Here is a 20,932-nt window from a genome sequence, read left to right as displayed (position 1 = left end):
TCATACTGTGCGGAGTTAACGCAGTCTGATTAAGGTTAACGCTCACTGCTTCGTTCCGCCATTGTTCACACTAGCAGCTGTTATACATCTCTGCACGGTGGACCCTGGGTTGCGATTGCACTTTATTATTTATTTTTATTTAGTGCAATCTGCCAACCTTAACAGTATGTATGTATTGCTTTTTATTTTTGTGTTGCAATGCTGACTTACTTACTGTATGATGACATTAACACTGTCAGTGCCAATGTTTTGGATACATGATGTATACTGATTTCTGAAGGGAAAATATCTTCCAAGTAGAGCTCGCAGAAGAATGCTTACATAGGTTCAGTGGGTACAGCACTATCACGGAATGTCTTGATCTATTTCTTCAATAAGGGGATTTCGGACTCTTATGTCCAGACACATTATGTATGCAGTCATAAAGCCCAAAGTTGCTCTTGTTTGGTTGCTCGGCAACAGAATTGGAGATGTAGTCCTGGAGGTTATGTCACATAGCTGTATGTTGCCCTCTTCGATGGTCCTTTTATCCACCTTGACATTCATTTCAAAGATTTAGAATATTTGGCACAATTATTCTCATATAATATCACAATATGTTTTGAAGGCAGATACAGTCTAGTGATATGAGAAATTGTTTCTTGCAAGAAAAACTTTCAGAAGTGAAAATGAATCCAGCTTGTCTTACGAAACTGGATGTGATGTAATCACTGGGTTGTCTTAATATTATGATTTTTAGCCTGTGCAAGATGAATTGTATAACATATTGTAAGACTGGAAATCATAATTAACTGACTCTTGGCAATTCATTAATATTGTATGAAAATGAGAGAATAAATCAAAGCACGTTGCTCACTTGCTAGGACACTCATTAAAAGCACAACAGATGTGCTGTAGCACATTCCCCTTGAGATGTCCCCTAGTATCATAGCTTTTCTAAACCACTCTTTCTTTAATGGTGTTTTCTATAAAATACAGTATTTCATTTATTTTACGTTTTAAATGTTAACTATCTACAGAATGTACAGGATAATGGAGTCAAAATGTGGTTTAATCTCATGTATCACCAATGTGTTACATCCTTATCTGGAACTACTTCTTCAATGTCTACATTTGTCACCAAGCATCAATGCATTTACTCTGGTTTAACTTAGACATTTATTTGATACTAGCTGAAGAGCCTGTCATTGCCTGGGTATAGTAAATATCTGTGGTTAGTTATAGCACCTCACTTCTCTTATTTTCCCATCACACCTCTCATTTTCCCAATCACATCTTTCATTTTCCCCCTCACATCTCTCATTTTCTCCCTTACACCTCTCATTTTCTCCCTCACTCCTCTCATTCCCCCCTAACACTTGTCATTTCGACCTCACATCTGTCATTTTCCGATCACTCCACTATTTTCCCTCGCTCCTCTCATTTTGCACTCACACCTTTTCATTTTCACCTCACACCCCTCATTTTCACCTCAGTATATACATGTTTGCATCTCCCTTATATATAGTATACACCTGTATGTCATCTCCTGTATATAGTATATACCTGTATGTCATCTCCCCTGTATATAGTATATACCTGCTGTGTGTCATCTCCCCTGTATATAGTATATACCTGTATGTCATCTTCTATATATAGTAAATACCTGTATGTCATCTCCTTCTATATATAGTATATACCTGTATGTCATCTCCTCCTGTATATAGTATATATCTGTGTGTCATCTTCTATATATAGCATATACCTGTATGTCATCTCCTCCTGTATATAGTATGTACCTGTATGTCATCTCCTCCTCTATATAGTATATACCTGTGTGTGATCTATCCTGTATATAGTATATATCTGTGTGTCATCTCCCCTGTATATAGTATATACCTGTGTGTCATCTCCTCCTGTATTAGACCTCGTTCACACGTTATTTGCTCAGTATTTTTACCTCAGTATTTGTAAGCTAAATTGGCAGCCTGATAAATCCCCAGCCAACAGGAAGCCCTCCCCCTGGCAGTATATATTAACTCACACATACACATAATAGACAGGTCATGTGACTGACAGCTGCCGTATTTCCTATATGGTACATTTGTTGCTCTTGTAGTTTGTCTGCTTATTAATCAGATTTTTATTTTTGAAGGATAATACCAGACTTGTGTGTGTTTTAGGGCGAGTTTCATGTGTCAAGTTGTGTGTGTTGAGTTGCGTGTGGCGACATGCATGTAGCGACTTTTGTGAGATGAGTTTTGTGTGGCAACATGCGTGTAGCAACTTTTTGTGTGTCGAGTTGCATGTGACAGGTTAGTGTAGCAAGTTGTGTGCAGCAAGTTTTGTACATGGCGAGTTTTGCGCATGGCGAGTTTTATGTGTGGTGCCTTTTGAGTATGTGCAAGTTTTGTGTGAGGCAACTTTTGCATGTGTTGCAACTTTTGTGCATGTAGCAATTTTTCCGCGTGTGCAAGTTTTGCGTGTGGCGAGTTTTCCATGAGGTGAGTTTCGCACTTGTGTCGAGTTTTGCGTGAGCCTAGTTTTTGCATGTGGCGAATTTTGCGCGTGGCGAGTTTTGAGTGGCGACTTTTGTGTTTCGACTTTTATGTGGCGAGGTTGGTGTATGTGTGGTGAAATGTGTGCTGAGGGTGGTATATGTGTTCAAGCACGTGGTAGTGTGTGGCCCATTTTGTGTGTGTTCATATCCCCGTGTGTGGTGAGTATCCCATGTCGGGGCCCCACCTTAGCAACTGTACAGTATATAGTCTTTGGCGCCATCGCTCTTGTTCACATCTGGCAGCTGTCAATTTGCCTCCAACACTTTTCCTTTCACTTTTCCCCATTATGTAGATAGGGGCAAAATTGTTTGGTGAATTGGAAAGCGCGGGGTTAAAATTTCACCTCACAACATAGCATATGACGCTCTCGGGGTCCAGATGTGTGACTGTGCAAAATTTTGTGGCTGTAGCTGCGACGCCTCCAACACTTTTCCTTTCACTTTTTCCCCATTATGTAGATAGGGGCAAAATTGTTTGGTGAATTGGAAAGCGCGGGGTTAAAATTTCATCTCACAACATAGCCTATGACGCTCTCGGGGTCCAGACGTGTGACTGTGCAAAATTTTGTGGCTGTAGCTGCGACGGTGCAGTGCCAATCCCGGACATACATACACACACACACATACACATACACATTCAGCTTTATATATTAGATTTTCCTTTTCTGAACCCACCATAATTCTGATATCATAATCTCTGTGATCCCTCCTGACTTTGAATACAGCTTGTATGACTCCGCTCTTGACTGACCTTCTGTTATCCTACCCATGGCTATTTCCGTCACTATTGTTTTGTCTCCTGATTATGCACCTACTTCTGTCCCTACAGTTATTGACCTGGCTAGTTTGACCACTCTTACCTCAGGCTATCTCCTTTGGCCAGAAGCTATTTCATAGACTCAACCCAGTGAGCCCTGTTTAAGCCATAATTAAGCATTATCATTGATGTGTCTTTTATTTGCTGCACACATTTCCTTGGTGGACTACTGTATCTTTAGTGCTCAACGCTGCCCATTTCTCGCTGCTTTTTCAAAAGAACTTAAACACCACATCTTGAAACCACAGCTTGCTTTAAAATCTTTGCCAGGGAGAGTTCTTGCTGATGATGTACCTTGTGCTGTGTTGCTGTGCTCAGTTGCCATGGTGTCATCCACAACCTCACCTTTGTATCACAGTTTGACTGTTCCTCACCCAGTTTTAAGCTTCCTACATAGTTGTGATGAGCGAGCAGCAAACTGCTTGGGTGCTCAGAACTTGAATCAAGCGCTTTGGATTGCTCGGGTGCTTGATTCAAGCACCGAGCATAATGCACATCAATGAAGCAGTTACATTTTTACAGCCGACTTCCACTCGACGGCCATGGGGTCGGACGAGAGAAAGAGAGAGCGAGCGTTCCTGGCTTCAGTGCTGTGCAGCTCAGAGATCCGAGCACTCGAGCACCATATGATACTCAGCACTGCTCGGTACTTGATCCAGCACCCAAATGCTCTATCGACTCTCAAACACTGGTGAGCATGCTTGCCTATCACTACTTCACAGGTATTTCAGTTAATAGCTGTGTTTCAACCCACATATGAAATAACTAGATGGCGGCCTGATTCTAACGCATCGGGTATTCTAGAATATTCTGACTGACAGAACATGTTCAGTGAACGTGACTGAACTATGTCGCACTGTGACTGACAGAACTTGTTCAGTAAACGTGACTGAACTACGAGGCACTGTGACTGACAGAACTTGTTCAGTAAACGTGACTGAACTACGTGGTACTGTGACTGACAGAACTTGTTCAGTAAATGTGACAGAACTATGGCCGGACCGCGCCTGTCAGCCACATAGTATATTGCCCAGTCACGTAGTATACAGCACAGAGCCACGTAGTATACTGCCCAGTCACGTAGTATATTGGCCAGTCACGTAGTATATTGGCCAGTCACGTAGTATGAACCATATCCCTGTTAAAAAAAAGAATTAAAATAAAAAATTGTTAGATACTCACCTTCCGGAGCCCCCGGATCGAAGCGGCCGGTTACCAATGCTCCTCGCATGCACCACTCTAAAGAGTGCATTGTGGTCTCGCAAGATGATGACGTAGTGGTCTCGCGAGACCGCACTTCATCAGCTCGCAAGACCGCAATGCATGGAGCGGTCACCGGGGCGTCGCGAGGAGCATCGGTAACCGGCCGCTTCGATCCGGGGGCTCCGGAATGTGAGTATGTAACTATTTTTTAATTTTTTTAATTATTTTTAACATGAGATCTTTTTACTATTCATGCTGCATAGGCAGCATGAATAGTAAAAAGTTGGTCGCACAGGGTTAATAGCAGCGTTAACCGAGTGCATTACACCGTGGTCAACGCTGCCATTAACCCTGTGTGAGCGCTGACTGAAGGGGAGTACGGAGCGAGTACTGACTGCGGGGAGGAAGGAGCAACCATTTTTCCGCCGGACTGTGGCCGTCGCTGATTGGTCACGGCAGCCATGACAGGCAGCTGGCGAGACCAATCAGCGACTTGGATTCCATTTCAGACAGAGGCCGCAACCAATGAATATCCGTGACAAACAGACAGACAGACGGAAGTGACCCTTAGACAATTATATAGTAGATGGTATAATTTTATAGTATAGGCCAATACAATAGCAGTGATACACAATTTATTAATTTATTAAACAAGGTTTTTTACTGGGAAAACTTGAATTTTGGGAAGGGTGTTTTTACTCTTTTTTTTTCTTATACTATATGGTGTGTGAATATTTTTTTTTCTGTTAAACATTAGATGGCATCACTTTTGCTTCATATAACCCAGCCCCGTGGGCTGACTTGATATCCAACCTAATACTGTTGTAAGAGATAATATAGTATTACATTCCTTACCAGAAGTGACAGATTGTTGGTTTTAATTTATATTAGTGCGTCACTATCAGTAATTTGATGAGACTGTTTTGTATGGCTTGTATTTTTTAGCTACCGTATATACTCGAGTATAAGCCGACCCGAGTATAAGCCGACCCCCCTAATTTTGCCACAAAAAACTGGGAAAACCTAATGACTCGAGTATAAGCTAGGGTGGAAAATGCAGCAGCTACCGGTAAATGTCAAAAGAAAAAATAGAAACCAATAAAAGTAAAATTAATTGAGACATCAGTAGGTTAAGTGTTTTTGAATATCCATATTGAATCAGGAGCCCCATATATTGCTCCATAAAGTTTATGATGGCCCCATAAGATGCTCCATATTAAAATATGCCCCATATAATCCTGCATAAAGGTTAATAATGGCCCCATAAGATGCTCCATAGACACATTTGCCCAATATAATGCTGCACAAACCTTGATTATGGCCCCAAAAGATGCTCCATACAGACACTTGCCCCATATAATGCTCTACAAACATTAATTATGGCCCCATAAGATGCTCCATAAATATATTTGCCCCCGTATAGTGCTGCACAAACGTTATGGACCCATAAGATGCTCCATACAGACAATTGCCCCATATAGTGCTGCACAAATGTTATGGCCCCATAAGATACTCCATACAGACAATTGCCCCATATAGTGCAGCACAAACGTTGATTATGGCCACATACAGACACTTGCCCCATATAGTGCTGCACAAACGTTGATTATGGCACCATACAGACACTTGCACCATATAGTGCTGCACAAACGTTATGGCCCCATAAGATGCTCCATACAGACACTTGCCCCATTTGCTGCAATAAAAAATAACAAATCACACACTCACCTATTCGTCGCTCAGGCCCCCGGCACTTTCAATATTCACCTGACTTCGTTCCGGCGCCACTCCATCTTCGGCGTCTTCTGCACTGACGTTCAGGCAGAGGGTGCACACTAACCACGTCACCGCACCCTCAGACCTGAGCGTCACTGCAGAAGACACTGAAGATGGAGCGGCGCCAGAACGGGGAACAGGTGAATATCGCGCAGCGCAGCGCTCCCCTCCCCGTTATACTCACCTGCTCCTGGCGCGGTGCAGTCCCTGCTTCCTCGGCGCCATAGCTTCTCCCTGTACTGAGCGGTCACCGTTACCGCTCATTACAGTAATTAATATGCGGCTCCACCCCTATGGGAGGTGGAACAGCATATTCATTACTGTATTGAGTGGTACCATGTGACCGCTCAGTACAGGATGAAGCTGCCGGCGCCGGTGAGCCAGGGAGCTGCAGGGATCGCGCTAGGAGCAGGTGAGTATAAATAGAAAGGCTTCACATCTTATTCCTCTCTTCTTTTTACCTTCCTTAAATATTTAATTTCATCAATTAAAATATGTATAATAAAATCTAAAACCATAAAATGTATCACCGACTTAGCAATAAAATCAAGCCTATGTTACATAAAACTGGCCTCCTAAATGTTTGAGTGAATTATACCCTTCAAACTAGTAACATTTACATACTCTGAAAAACATATAAATGCAACACTTTTGTTTTTGCTTCCATTTTTCTTGTGCTGAACTCAAACATCTAAGACCTTTTCTACATACACAAAAGGCCTTTTTCTTCTCAAATATTGTTCACAAATTTGTCTAAATCTGTGTTGGTGAGCCCTTCTCCTTTGCCGAGATAATCCATCCACCTCACAGGTGTGGCATATCAGGATGTTGATTAGATAGCATGATTACTGCACAGGTGTGTTTTAGGGTAGCCACAATAAAAGCTGTTGATCTAGAATTAAATGTTCATTTCTTTACCAAAGGCGTTTCAGAGAATTTGGCAGTACATCCAACCGGGCCTCACAATCGCAGACCATGTGTAGCTGTAAGGCCCCACAGATGAAACACAATGTCCCTTCTGTTGCATGTGTAGCGTGTGCAGCAGTACACCCAGCCTCTGTCACTCCGGCTCCAGGTTCCTGAGCTGCACAAACCATTCCAGAGACACAGTTCTTTTACACTGGATTAACTTTACTTAGCAAAAAGGTATCCATCGCATTTGCAGCACAGCTTATACAGAGCAACATGTCCTGCACTTTCCCTGGCTTCCGGTCAGCCTCAGTTCTTCCTGACCACTCTGTTACTCCTATTTCTGGACAATCTCGGACCTGCTACTGTGCCTTCAATCCCACCAGCAACTAACCATTCCCTTGTCCGGTCTCATCAGGAAAAGGCACCAGGTTTGCCATCTCAGCTTCACCTGCCCCGGTCATAGACCCCGGATCCCTCTTGGAACGGTCCTTTCTATCTGGTGCCCGCCTGCATGACTCTCAGCCTGGGGCCCCTTCCTGCTGTAACAGCTTTATCCCCATGGCTGGCAGACTGTCTCTTTCGCTGCTCCTGGCTACACTTCTTGCCTTGGGCAAGGCTGCCCGGGCTCTGCTTCCTAACCAGGAAGTGTCTATCTCCCCTTGCGTCTGTACTGCACTGCCCTATAGCTCCTCCCAACAATTACTATTATTATTATTTATCATTATAGCACCATTTATTCCATGGCGCTTTACATGTGAGGAGGGGTATATATAATAAAAACAAGTACAGTAATCTTAAACAATACAAGTCACGAATGGTACAGGAGGAGAGAGGACCCTGCCCGCGAGGGCTCACAATCTACAAGGTATGGGTGAGGACGCAATAGGCGAGGGCAGAGCTGGTCGTGCAGTGGTTTGGTGGATCGGTGGTCACTGCAGCTTGCAACTACTACACCCCTATGCTGCTGTATCTTACTAACACTCCTATCTATTCTATTCTATTCACTATCTCTATGATGCCTCCACTATTGTAATCCCTCTACGGTCCTACACTACCTACAATTCTATCCTCACTCTAGTTCTATACAGAATAATAAATAATAATAATAATCTTTATTTTTATATAGCGCTAACATATTCCGCAGCGCTTTACAGTTTGCACACATTATCATCACTGTCCCCAATTGGGCTCACAATCTAGAATTCCTATCAGTATGTCTTTAGAATGTGGGAGGAAACCGGAGTACCCGGAGGAAACCCACGCAAACACGGAGAGAACATACAAACTCTTTGCAGATGTTGTCCTGGGTGGGATTAGAACCCAGGACCCCAGCGCTGCAAGGCTGTAGTGCTAACCACTGCGCCACCGTCACATATTAAAGACATCCACATTACAGTACATGGCACATAACAAATACATTTACTTTAATGAACCATGAGGTGCCACACGTCATCATGTGAACAGCGTCCAGAGGAGAGGAGACATGTGAGGGTCCCCGCCACCTCCTTACATAATCACACCAGCCCAGGATCTCAACATCCAGCATTTTTACCTCCAAGATCATCTGAAACCAGCCACTGGACAGCTGCTACAACGATCAAAGAACCAAAGAATTTCTGAACAAACCATCTCATGGAAGCTTTTCGTCCTCATCGGGGTCTCCACCTGACTGCAGTTTGTCGTCGTAACTGACTTGAGGGGGCAAATGCTCACATTCGATGGTATCTGGCTGGCACATTCGAGAGGTGTTTTCTTTATTGATTAATCCAGGTTTTCCCTATGCAGGACAGATGGCTGACTGTGTGTATGGCTCAGAAGCTGAGCTCCCTCCACACGCAGCCAATACCAGCTATATTATATACAGTGGGGGAAAAAGTATTTAGTCAGTGACCGATTGTGCAAATTCTCCCTTTTAAAAAGATGAGAGAGGCCTGTAATTGACATCATAGTTAGACCACAACTATGAGAGTCAAAATGAGAAAACAAATCCAGTAAATCACCTTGTCTGATTTGGCAAAATTTATTTTGCAAAATATGGTGGAAAATAAGTATTTGGTCATTAACAAAAGTTCATCTCAATATTTTGTTATATATCCTTTGTTGGCAATGACAGTGGTCAAACGTTTTCTGTAAGTCTTCATAAGGCTGGCACACACTGTTGGTGGTATGTTGGCCCATTCCTCCATGCAGATCTCCTCTAGACCAGTTATATTTTGGATCTGTCGCTGGGCAACATGGACTTTCAACTCCCTTCAAAGATTTTCTATGGGGTTGAGATCTGGAGACTAGCTAGGCTACTCCAGGACCTTCATATGCTTCTTACAAAGCCACTCATTTTTTGCCTTGGCGGTGTGCTTAGGATCATTATCATGCTGAAAGACCCATCCACATTTCATCTTCAATGCCCTTGCTGATGGAAGGAGGTTTGAACTCAAAATCTCATGATACATGGTCCCATTCATTCTTTCATCTACACGGATCAGTCATCATGGTCCCTTTGCAGAGAAACAGCCCCAAAGCATGATGTTGCCACCCCCATGCTTCACAGCAGGTATGGTGTTCTTTGGATGCAACTCAGCATTCTGTCTCGTCCAAACACGAGTTTTGTTTCTACCAAACAGTTCTACTTTGCTTTCATCAGACCATATGACATTCTCCCAATACTCTTCTGGATAATCCAAATGCTCACTAGCAAACTTCAGACGGGCTCGGGCATATACTGGCTTAAACAGGGGGACACGTCTGGCACTGCAGGATCTGAGTCCCTGGTGGCGTAGTGTGGTACTGATGGTAGCACTGCTATGAAAAAATGGAATTGGCACAGTCGTGTGTAAAGAGTCCGTGTTATATAGGGGTTCAATTACTTATGGCATTAAATGTACCTGCTCCAGGATGAAAGGGTACTCATCCATGGAGAGCAACAAAGACCAAGTCTTTGATGAATAGTCAGAAAAGTGGCAGCACTCACCATCCCTTTAAAAGCAATCTTTTATTCTGGTGTCACATAAAATAGCAGTGGCAGGAGGGAACGATGTGGACAGAACATCAGGATGACGGCCGTTTTGCGCTCGTATACGCTTCTACGGGACCCATAGAAGCATATACGAGCGCAAAAAGGCCGTCGTTCTGACATTCTGTCCACATCGTTCCCTCCTGCCTCTGCTATTTTATGTAATAATACAAAACCCGGCACTCAACTTTGTGGTGTGAAGAAACGAAAGATTTATTATCCCAAATCAGAAAACGTTTCGGTCCCACAGCTGGACCTTCATCAGTAACGTTTACCCTGCTAATCAGCGGTGGACGCCGCGATGACAGCACCCATATAGGCTGTAACTTTTCTCTCTAGATATCCAATACTATATTGGTAGCAACCTCCGGGCAGGCCATATAGCCACTTGAATCTATACATTGTCCCAGTAAACGTTACTGATGAAGGTCCAGCTGTGGGACCGAAACGTTTTCTGATTTGGGATAATAAATCTTTCGTTTCTTCACACCACAAAGTTGAGTGCCGGGTTTTGTATTATTTGCTGATTACGGTTTGGGAACCTACCCGTGCACCTCATACGGTTGTGCACACGTGTTTCTAACAACTCTGCTATTTTATGTGACTCCAGAATGAAGGATTGCTTTTAAAGGGTCGGTGAGTGCTACCACTTTTCTGACTATACATCAAAGACTTGTAACTGATGGTAGCCTTTGTTACAGTGGTCCCAGTTCTATGCAGGTCCATCACTAGGTCCCCCGTGTGGTCCTCGGATTTTTACTCACCGTTCTTGTTATCATTTTGGAGCACGAGATCAAGGGAGATTTTCAGTGGTCTTGTATGTCTTACATTTTCTTATTATTGCTCCCACAGTTGATTTCATCACACCAAGCTGCTTGCCTATTCCATATTCAGTCTTCTCAGCCTGGTGCAGGGCTACAATTTTGTTTCTGGTGTCCTTCGACAACTCTTTGGTCTTCACCATAGTGGAGTTTGAAGTGTGACTATTTGAGGTTGTGGACAGGTGCCTTTTATACTGATAACAAGTTCAAACAGGTGCCATTACTATAGGTCATTACCTGGAGGACAGAGGAGCCTCTTAAAGAAGAAGTTATAGGACTGTGAGAGCCAGAAATCTTGCATGTTTTTAGGTGACCAAATACTTATTTTCCACCATATTTTGCAAAATAAATTTTGCCAAATCAGACAAGGTGATTTTCTGGATTTGTTTTCTCATTTTGAATCTCATAGTTGTGGTTAATTACTGGCCTCTCTCATCTTTTTAAGTGGGAGAACTTGCACAATTGGTCGCTGACTAAACACTTTTTTCCCCACTGTAGCTGGCATATATAGTATCTCTAATAGCCATGGCTGGCACCCAGTTACTGCCACGGCTGTTGACCAGTTAAATGCCGCTGTCAATCTCCGCAAGTAAATTTTAAATGGAATGCGCTCTGTGACCATGCACACCAGCTCCCTTTGTCAATCCTCGGAACACGATTACAGAGGACCAATGGGTTAATATGACAGCCAAGGGTCTGCTAAACACCCATGTTATTGTCATCTCCGTTCGGTGAAGATAAGCCGTAGGCTGAGCTAGATAGGAGAATGAGATTTTCAATATGTCATGCAGTACTACGGTACTGCTGTATATAGTATAATCGATCAAATGGTTGCAGTTTGAAGTCCCCTAAGGGGACTCACAAATTACGTAAAGAATAAAGAAAGGAGATATCAAAAAAATAGTAATACAAATATAAAAGCTCAAATCATCCACGCCTTTTTTCGAAGTTAAAAATTAAAAAAGGAAAATTCAGGGTCATTACAGGTAACAATGAGAAGTCCTTCATGAAGTAAAACACTACCAAAATATAAAACCCTTCTCAAATACATATTATTAGGAAATCTAAACATTTTTTAGTAATGAGCTATCTGGCCCTGGAAGAGAAGGAGACGTTCTGGTTCTCTACTGTCTCACTATTTTGACAACTGTGAAGGCTTCTTGCTTCTAACAAGAGAAAGACAAGGAATAGACTTGATGTGTGCAACATGGAAGCCCAGTAGAGATCTGTGCTGCTGTCTTATCCATGCTGGGTTTACCTATGTTAGAAGAGTTGTAAGATGGATATATGTACTATGGAGGAGGTTAGAAACAGCAACTGATGCTTATTGCGGTTATGATTTACAGTAAGCAGCACTGTCACATTATATAAATATGAATAGAGAGAGGTGAGAACTGTAACCGTTCACTGGAAATATTATTTTGCTATACAATTAGTTTACTGTTTTTAATATTCAGAGACGTAAGGTGCAGGAAATAAAAAACCACCCTGCGTCTATGATTTTTAAGATAAAGAAATTTCATATTCACTGCAAACATTATATTTCAAGGCTATTATGTCTTTCCTTTCAACGATACTGCAGCGCCGTCATCGTATCATTCATCTTAAGTGAGTAACCCATCATTTTATCCCATAGTATAAAAGCATAAGGGTTATTGTAAATAATCTGCCCAGATTCACCTGCCATAATAGGAAATAATGGAAAGTGTGCGCAACCATATCACTCTATTATCGCAATGATCAAATAAACAGTGTTCTGGGGAAACCTCACAGTGACTGGCAAAACGCTTCCATTCAGGTCAAGTGACTGCCACCCCCCCTAAAATCCATTTGTGCATCATGATATTGCACACTAATGCATAATAAATCCCGCTGGGCTCTGTAGGATTTCGCTGCGTGTAATACTGGAAGCCACAGACATGAAGCAAATAAGCTGCCATTTTATAATCCTTCACACACAAATTGGAATACATTATCTTGCCCTCAGCAGGGATGCAATCATTTATGGTGACATTATAATTAATATCCAAGATCAAGAAGCGACACGTGTAGTACACATCATCTTCTCTGATCCTCCGCACTGATGTGACTAGGTAGAGCAGCTATACTGGGGGGGATTTCGTTTTTCCTTTACGATAGATTGAATACTAGAGGGGGTCATTTTCTCACAGGAGATCGTCATTTTTACATTTTAATTCCTAATTTTCCGGGTGTGCTGGTGTGACAATAACTCCTGTATTGTTTCCACTTAATCTCTAAGTATCGTTTTGGGATTATTATCAATTCCATGACTATGATTATGTGGTCGTTCCTCTTTTTCCCTTTCATCCACTCTATAATATATAAAATAGGATTTATGTAGGACTTTCTGGGTCTTCAGGAGTCAAAGATTGAGCAGATTAAATGACACAAAGCCCAAATCTTGGGGGCTTTAGAGACACTCAGACCGCGGCCTCGGGAAGGTGCTCCTGCAGATTATATCTCTCGGATTTATATGTGTAACATAATATTGCAGATTTTCAGACATTAGACAGGATTAGAGGAAAGCAACAGATGACATTTTCTCTAGTTGGAAAATTCCTGGTTTTTCTCTCTTGCTAAGAGAATTAACCCTTTCCCTCACTAGCCATGTTGGCGTCTAGAAACGAAATGGCGCACTCGCTAATTACATTACGGACGCACGGTTCTATCAAAGTGACCACATCTGCGCTGCACAGCAGCGAGCGCAGTCAGCGCTGCCATCAGAACTGATACTCCCTGCATGATTTTATGCTGCATAAAGCATATTACACAGGCCAAAAATGGCATACATACAAATTAAATGGCTGCGTGCTTTAATAAGTTGCATATCCAGGTTGAAAGCGTCTGTTTGATTTTTGGTTTAGTAGGGTAACAGTTGATAATACACTTAAACAATAAAAGTAAGCATTATTTATCTAGTACATCCCCCTCCTCTTCAGCTGTGGTGGTCTGCAGGAATTTGACACATTCATTGCTCACTTGAGCACTGCAGCCAATCACTGGCCTCAGTGGCGTTTAGGGCATTTAACCCTTGAGGCCAGTAATTGGCAGCAGTGTTCAAGTGAATGATGGACGTGAACTCATCAGTGCAGGAACCATTGGTGCTAGAGCAGAGGGGAATTCAACAGATAATATTAAATCTATTAGATTAAAGGGAATCTGACACTAGGGTTTTGCTACCCAATTTGAGAGAAGCATGATGTACTGACAGAGACCCTGATTCCAGCGATGCGTCACTTATTGAGCTCCTTGCTGCAGCTTTGATTAAAACCTCTTTTATCTGCTGCAGACCTACCAGATCTCTGAACGCTGAGCTCTGTAGGACCCCGCCCACACTGCTGATTGGCAGCTTTCCAACTACACTGTGCATAGGCAGAAAGCTGACAATCAGTGGTGGGGAGTGGATTATACAGAACTCATGGAGGACTATCTGACAGCATGTTTACTAGTCCTCTAGTGATAATCTAAATATTGATTTGATCAAAACTACACCAACCAAATCAGTATGTGATACAGTGCTGGAATTAGCGCCTATATTACACTGCTCTCAGGTTAGGTAGCAAAAACCTGGTGAAATATTCTCCTTAACACATTTACAGCTGTGACCTTAAAGGGATTTTTAAAAACAATTGTAATCCATTGTTTGTTAATTTAGTACTTTAACTTCTGTTTCTAATTTTTAGGTGCCTGACAAAATGGTAGCCCCGCTGATAATATGATGCCTAATAAAATAGCATCATGTTGGCCCTCCATCTTAGTTTTCCACCTTCTGCTGCTGTGTTCAGAAAGAAAGGCTTTGGGATGCCCTGCTCGTTGTGATTGTGCACCTCAGATCCGGTCAGTCATTTGCCACCGCAAACGCCTCACTTCTGTCCCAGAAGGGATTCCATCTGAAACAAAACTCCTTGACCTCAGCAAGAATCGTATATGCTGCCTGAATCCTGGGGAGCTGTCCTCATATCCACAGCTTGAAGAGGTCGATCTAAGTGAAAATATTATCTCAGTAATAGAGCCAGGAGCTTTTGCCAATCTCGTTTATCTTCAAACCCTTAAACTGAAAGGCAATCAACTGAAACTTATTCCGACTGGAGTGTTTAGCAGACTGAGCAATCTAACATTACTGGATATCAGTGAAAATAAAATTGTCATACTCTTAGACTTTATGTTTCAAGACCTTCGTAATTTGAAAATCCTTGAAGTTGGGGACAATGAGCTGTTGTACATTTCGCAGAAAGCCTTTTCTGGATTGGTGGGCCTAGAACAACTGACAATTGAGAAATGCAATCTAACCACTATATCACCTGACTCACTTTTCTATTTGCAAGGCCTTGAGATCCTGAAGCTCCGACAGCTGGGCATCAGTTCATTGGAGGAACAGAATTTTCAGAAGCTTTACAACCTCAAAAAACTAGAAATTGATTGCTGGTCTTTTTTAGAAGAAGTCTGCCCAACTGCTTTCCAAGGATTAAACCTTACTTCTCTTTCCATCACCTATACCAATCTCACCTCAGTGCCAGCAGCTGCTCTAAGGAGTCTTACATACCTAGAATATCTAAATCTTTCCTACAATCCCATTCGAGTCATTCAGCGAGGCTCCTTCAGGGACCTTGTTAGGCTAAGGGAGCTCCATGTGGTTGGAGCTTCCTTAACTGTTGTGGAATCACAATCATTTTATGGCTTGAGACAGATTCGTCTGCTGAATGTCTCCAATAATCTGCTTTCAACTCTGGAAGAGAACACTTTTCAGTCGGTCAATACTCTAGAGACATTAAGAGTGGATGCCAACCCTCTAGCCTGTGACTGTCGTTTGCTATGGATTTTACAAAGAAGGAAAACATTAAATTTTAATGGCCACCAGCCCGTATGTGCTTCTCCTGCTGAAATCCAAGGTAATGCATTGTGTGACTTTCCAGATTCAATTCTTTTTGAATACTTTACATGCCAAAAACCCAAAATAAGGGACAGGAAGCTCCAACATATCATAGCTCATGAAGGACAGCCTGTATCATTTCACTGCCGGGCAGATGGAGAACCTGTTCCGCTCATTGTCTGGGTTTCACCACAGAGAAGGATGATCACTAGCAGAAGTGTAGGAAGATCTACTGTGCTGCCAGAGGGTACGCTTGAAATAAGATATGCTCAGATTCAAGACAGTGGAACATATATATGTATTGCCACAAATGCCGGAGGAAATGACACTTACTTTGCAACACTGACTGTAAAAGGTGATAACTCACCATATGCTAACCGAACACTGTATCTTGCAGAATACAATGATACCTACCACAATGACACACATGTTTTCTTAAAGTTTACTTTGGACCTAAAAACAATCTTAGTATCAACAGCTATGGGCTGCATTACCTTTTTGGGAGTGGTTCTATTCTGCTTTCTTCTACTATTTGTATGGAGCAGAGGAAGAGGACAACACAAAAATAACTTCTCAGTTGAGTACTCCTTCCGTAAAGTTGATGGGCCTGCCTCTGCTGCGGGACAAGGTGGAGCTCGAAAGTTTAATATGAAAATGATATGAAAAGTTACTGTATATTTAATGGATTGGACACTGTGATATTTTGCTCATTACATGTAGTGAGTTCAAAGGCGTGCCTCATTAATGGGCTTAGATAGTGTTTTCACCTATGCCATCATTTTTCTTCCATTAAAATAAGGGCTTTTTGTTGGCTTTTGCCAAATACGTTGCCCTGACCAGCTACACTCAGCTATTTTTGTAAAATATAGCAGGGTTGGTTTGATATCTAATTCTCAGCATTCCAGGAGCCAGGTGCCTCTCCCATAAGGTGCGATTAAGTAATGAGCACTGACTTACAATCAATTAAAAAAAAACAATATGATGCCAAGTTCCAAAAAATGACGGTGCGTTTGAACAGGAAGTCTACTTTTGTTTGAGAAATAATGCAACAATCATGCAGGGTTAACGTAACTAGCCTTAAAAGAAATGGACACTGGTTTATAAATTATAACTTCATCCCAGCACATAAAAAATATTATTAAGGTCTATGAAAGAATAAAAAATGTACAATATACATAAAACATATAGAAAAATGATGAACACATTAGGGAGATTTCTCAGGAATTATCAGACATATAGAGCCATCTGAGAAGAAATAATATTATTAAAATATTATAATGTTGAACATTTATGATTTTAACCCCTCAGCTTTCTCAGACTTCCGGTAATATCCAGTCTGTTAATCCCTCCCGGTCACTCCAATGTATGGACATCATTGGTGACATGAGTTTCATGGGCAGTCAAACTGCTGAAGCTCACAATGAGCATGCTTGGTTCCAACCACCATGGTTTGCTTCACGCATGTTTTTGTTAAAAGGATCTAGCACGTTTGTGTGAGTAGACTGTCCATGTAATCTCGGATTCTCAATATATAGTGCCAGAAGGTGGAGACGACCAGCTGAACACTAGAGGTGTATTGAGAAAAGGAGTATTGGCCTGCTTACCATCACTATGCAAGCTAGGACTTGGCGCAGACTAAGCGCACTAGGTGCAGAGAGCCAAGCAAGAATAGCCTCTAAAAACTCACACAAGTCTATATAGTGTCAGAAAACCATGTACTGCGGACAAACTAGGTAAATGGGCAATTTGAGACTTGAGGGTCACATTAATACCCTTTGTCACATGACAAATTGAGATGAATTACGTAAAAACATTTAAGCACTAACAAATTTTATCATCTGAAATCCTATTGTGAACTCACATCTTAATCAAATAATGTACACATTTTGTATACTTCGATAATTAAGAGAGGATGTTAGTATTAAAATCTATAAGAGACTAGTTACCAGCTGTTAGTAGACAAAAACATAGAAATATTCAGAATTGGGTGTAAAAGATTGACATTCTGTTAAAACAGAGATCTGATGACATTCTCATAGTCAAAAACTCATAGTTTGCAAATGGTGATTATATTAACTTATGGCTGTATTGGCTGAAAAGTTCATCTTGTAGTAAATAAACAGAATAAGAATGATGTACACAAAATATACACAGAACTCTTTTTGTCACATCCCGTGTGGGCATCAGTATTCCCTACGACAGAAGGGAATAAATGCCGCAATGTGTTCAGAATGCAGAAGATACTTACATATCTGCAGAAAAATAATTACACTTCTCAACATTGAGATTACAACAACAAGAAGAAAAAAGTTGTGGATTTATGGAAATCACAGAATGTATAGACATGTTAATGATATGCAAATTATGAAGCAATTTTCTAAATAAATCGATTGATTCAGTATTTTGTATGTGAGCCACATGCAGAAATACACACACATGCTTTGGCTGCTATCATTGAGGTTACTAATGGTTGTCTGAAGAATGTTCTGCATCTCTGAATGCCCTTGGACACACAAATTGCCAAGATCCGCTGCTGACAGCTACTTTTTAATCAGCCTTTGTTCTGATGTCCACGTACCCATTGTAGATGTATTGGGATACATTAGTTAACACGTATTTGAAATTAATTGTTTGAATTTAGAAACCTTTCGGACATAGCCGATAAAAAAATTCTTTGGTGGGATATGAACGGCCACGGCCAGGTTAATCTTTGGTCTTTCTCCCTAAATGCCTCAAAGAGCCTTGAGCACATATTTAATACAATGTAACCAGAATGAGTGAATCAAATTGGATATGACTAATTTGAGGGCTAGGAAGTTTTTTTTTTTTTAAAAAAAGGGATCATCTGTACGAGGCTCATTCCTAACCTGTCCGGCAGGCGCAGCTCCCCTCACTGGTTCTCCACTTCCTTCAGATTTGTCTATGATCTGGATGCTCCATGGCTGCCTAGTCCTCATGCAGTCACATGGTGTGGGATCAGTGACATCAAAGAAGTGCATTACGCTCTATGTTACCACATGAGCACTGTGACCACAAAGCTATCTGAAGACCAATCCAAAGCAAGCGGATGTGGCAGCACAAATGAATTGTAGGTCCAAGACAGGTGAGTATAATGTTTTATTATTTTTATCCCATGCATTGTCCTCCATTTACTATGCTTTGGGGCATACATTTTGGGAGATTTGCTCATCTCTAGTCCTAACCACTAAATGCCCAACAAGACCGTCTGTTTGGACATCTTTTAATTATCCAGCTATCACAATTTGGCCTTTAGTAAAGTTGTTCATTTGTTTACTTGTCCATTCACAGTGGTATTAATATGTTGTCAGATTCTTCCAAAACCATATGGACCTTTGAAAATGGCTTATAGTGTATATCCAAGTAAATTTTTCTATTCAAGCAGACCAAAGACTCAGTTTACATGGATACTCTAACTGTTCATCAGCTGTGCAGCTCCCTATACAAAAAGCAGCGATGCACCTTTCTATCATAGCCAGCACTACCTTCTTAACAATTGGTTAGATGTTCTTCGCTCCGAACAGATGAGGTAGCCTTCGCTCCTTGTGCCCATTGTGTTGTGGGTGTATATGACCATGGCTCACTGGTTGCCCTTCCTTGGAATACTTTTAGGAGGTACTTTCCACTGCCAGGAACAGCCTACAAGACTATGTATAGAATGGTCCATTTTAGAATATTATTTTATGCCCCATTTAGTCCAGCAGTGGACAACTACATAAAGTGCTGTCAAAGAGCTGGATGAGAGTTTAACCACTTATTAATTGCTTCAGAAAGAATGTGTTAATAATGTTTACTGAAAATATGAGCTGCATTCAATACTGTGATGGGTTTACTTTATAATTAGTCACTTGTACTGAATCAATAAAATGTGGTCTCTCAATTATTTCTCCTCGTAGAATAATGGCACCATTCCTGCCTACATTCATTTTAGCATGATAATATAAAATGTTGCCCTAGACAAGCAACTTACGGCATAGTTTAGTAAAAGTAGATGTAAATAATTATTTTATTATGTGCAATTTACTTACAACTTAATTGTAGGGGATTATCTGAGCTACTCATTCGTTTGCAGTGTTATCTCTTTGTTTTGACGAGGATTCAACTCATGGTTTTATTACTTTTACTGTATAAACCTCATTATTGGTTGAAAGAGTAAAAGACACCTTTATAAAGTCAATTTACATCAATAAGACCATGTAATGAAGCAAAAACCTTCCAGTGCGACATTTGTGAACGGCAAATGTTTTCAGGGATGAATGGAGTTTATCTTTTTTTTTTTTTCAAAGAACAAAATTTTAAGGACAACATGACATTTTAATGACAAGAGTATTTATGAAAAAAACATATTTCTCTTTACCCAATAAAAACTACATCAAGTTCTCAGCTTTGTAACAAATACAACCCGAACCACCTGCATCCATGTCCTTTTTTGTCTTCCGAAAATGTCCATTAACTTTCCTGCTTATTCTCTATACCTATTATTTCTTCTCCAAAAATGTATACCCTTAATGCTAGGACTGCATGAATATTATATTGTTCTCATGTAAATTCTGTTATTCTCCATGGGAAATAAAGTGCATGTGGTTAGCAAGGCTACATTGACATTTTCATAACATGGATTTTCTACAATTTTGCTGTAAGTAGACCAGTTGCACACAGCGATCTGGTTTTGACTTTTATTATTTGGAGGCAAATTTAAAAAAAATGAAAACAGCAACATGATTGTTTTTATAGTCAACTGCTCTAATTTTTATTTGCACTCATTTTTATACATTTCTCCTTTGTGGTTTCCAGGTTTATACTTTGGCCCCATTTCACCATTTGCCGGGGGGGGGGGGGAGTTAAGCCACTTTTCTTTATTGTATTGTGGTATTTGTTACCATTTTTTGCTCCAAATTCTTCAAAATGGCTCACGTAGTTTATGAGATTTGCACAAATTTTTTTT

The 20,932-nt window shown here is 41.1% G+C and overlaps 1 protein-coding gene across 1 annotated transcript in view; it reads left to right on the top strand.

The window, feature by feature from the left end:
* Window positions 1-20,573, top strand: part of LINGO3 (leucine rich repeat and Ig domain containing 3) — an 83,772-nt gene extending 63,199 nt beyond the window's left edge. Inside the window, exon 2 of the mRNA XM_069740613.1 lies at window positions 14,783-20,573. Within this exon, the coding sequence (XP_069596714.1) occupies window positions 14,815-16,632 (1,818 nt within the window). The 5' untranslated portion in view covers window positions 14,783-14,814 and the 3' untranslated portion in view covers window positions 16,633-20,573. The remainder of the gene's footprint in view (window positions 1-14,782) is intronic.
* Window positions 20,574-20,932: the final 359 nt, after the last annotated feature.

Source organism: Ranitomeya imitator, chromosome 1 (assembly GCF_032444005.1).
Source record: "Ranitomeya imitator isolate aRanImi1 chromosome 1, aRanImi1.pri, whole genome shotgun sequence".
In the NCBI taxonomy this organism is placed as follows: Eukaryota; Metazoa; Chordata; class Amphibia; order Anura; family Dendrobatidae; genus Ranitomeya; species Ranitomeya imitator.
This window is presented reverse-complemented; position numbering and strand designations above follow the sequence as displayed.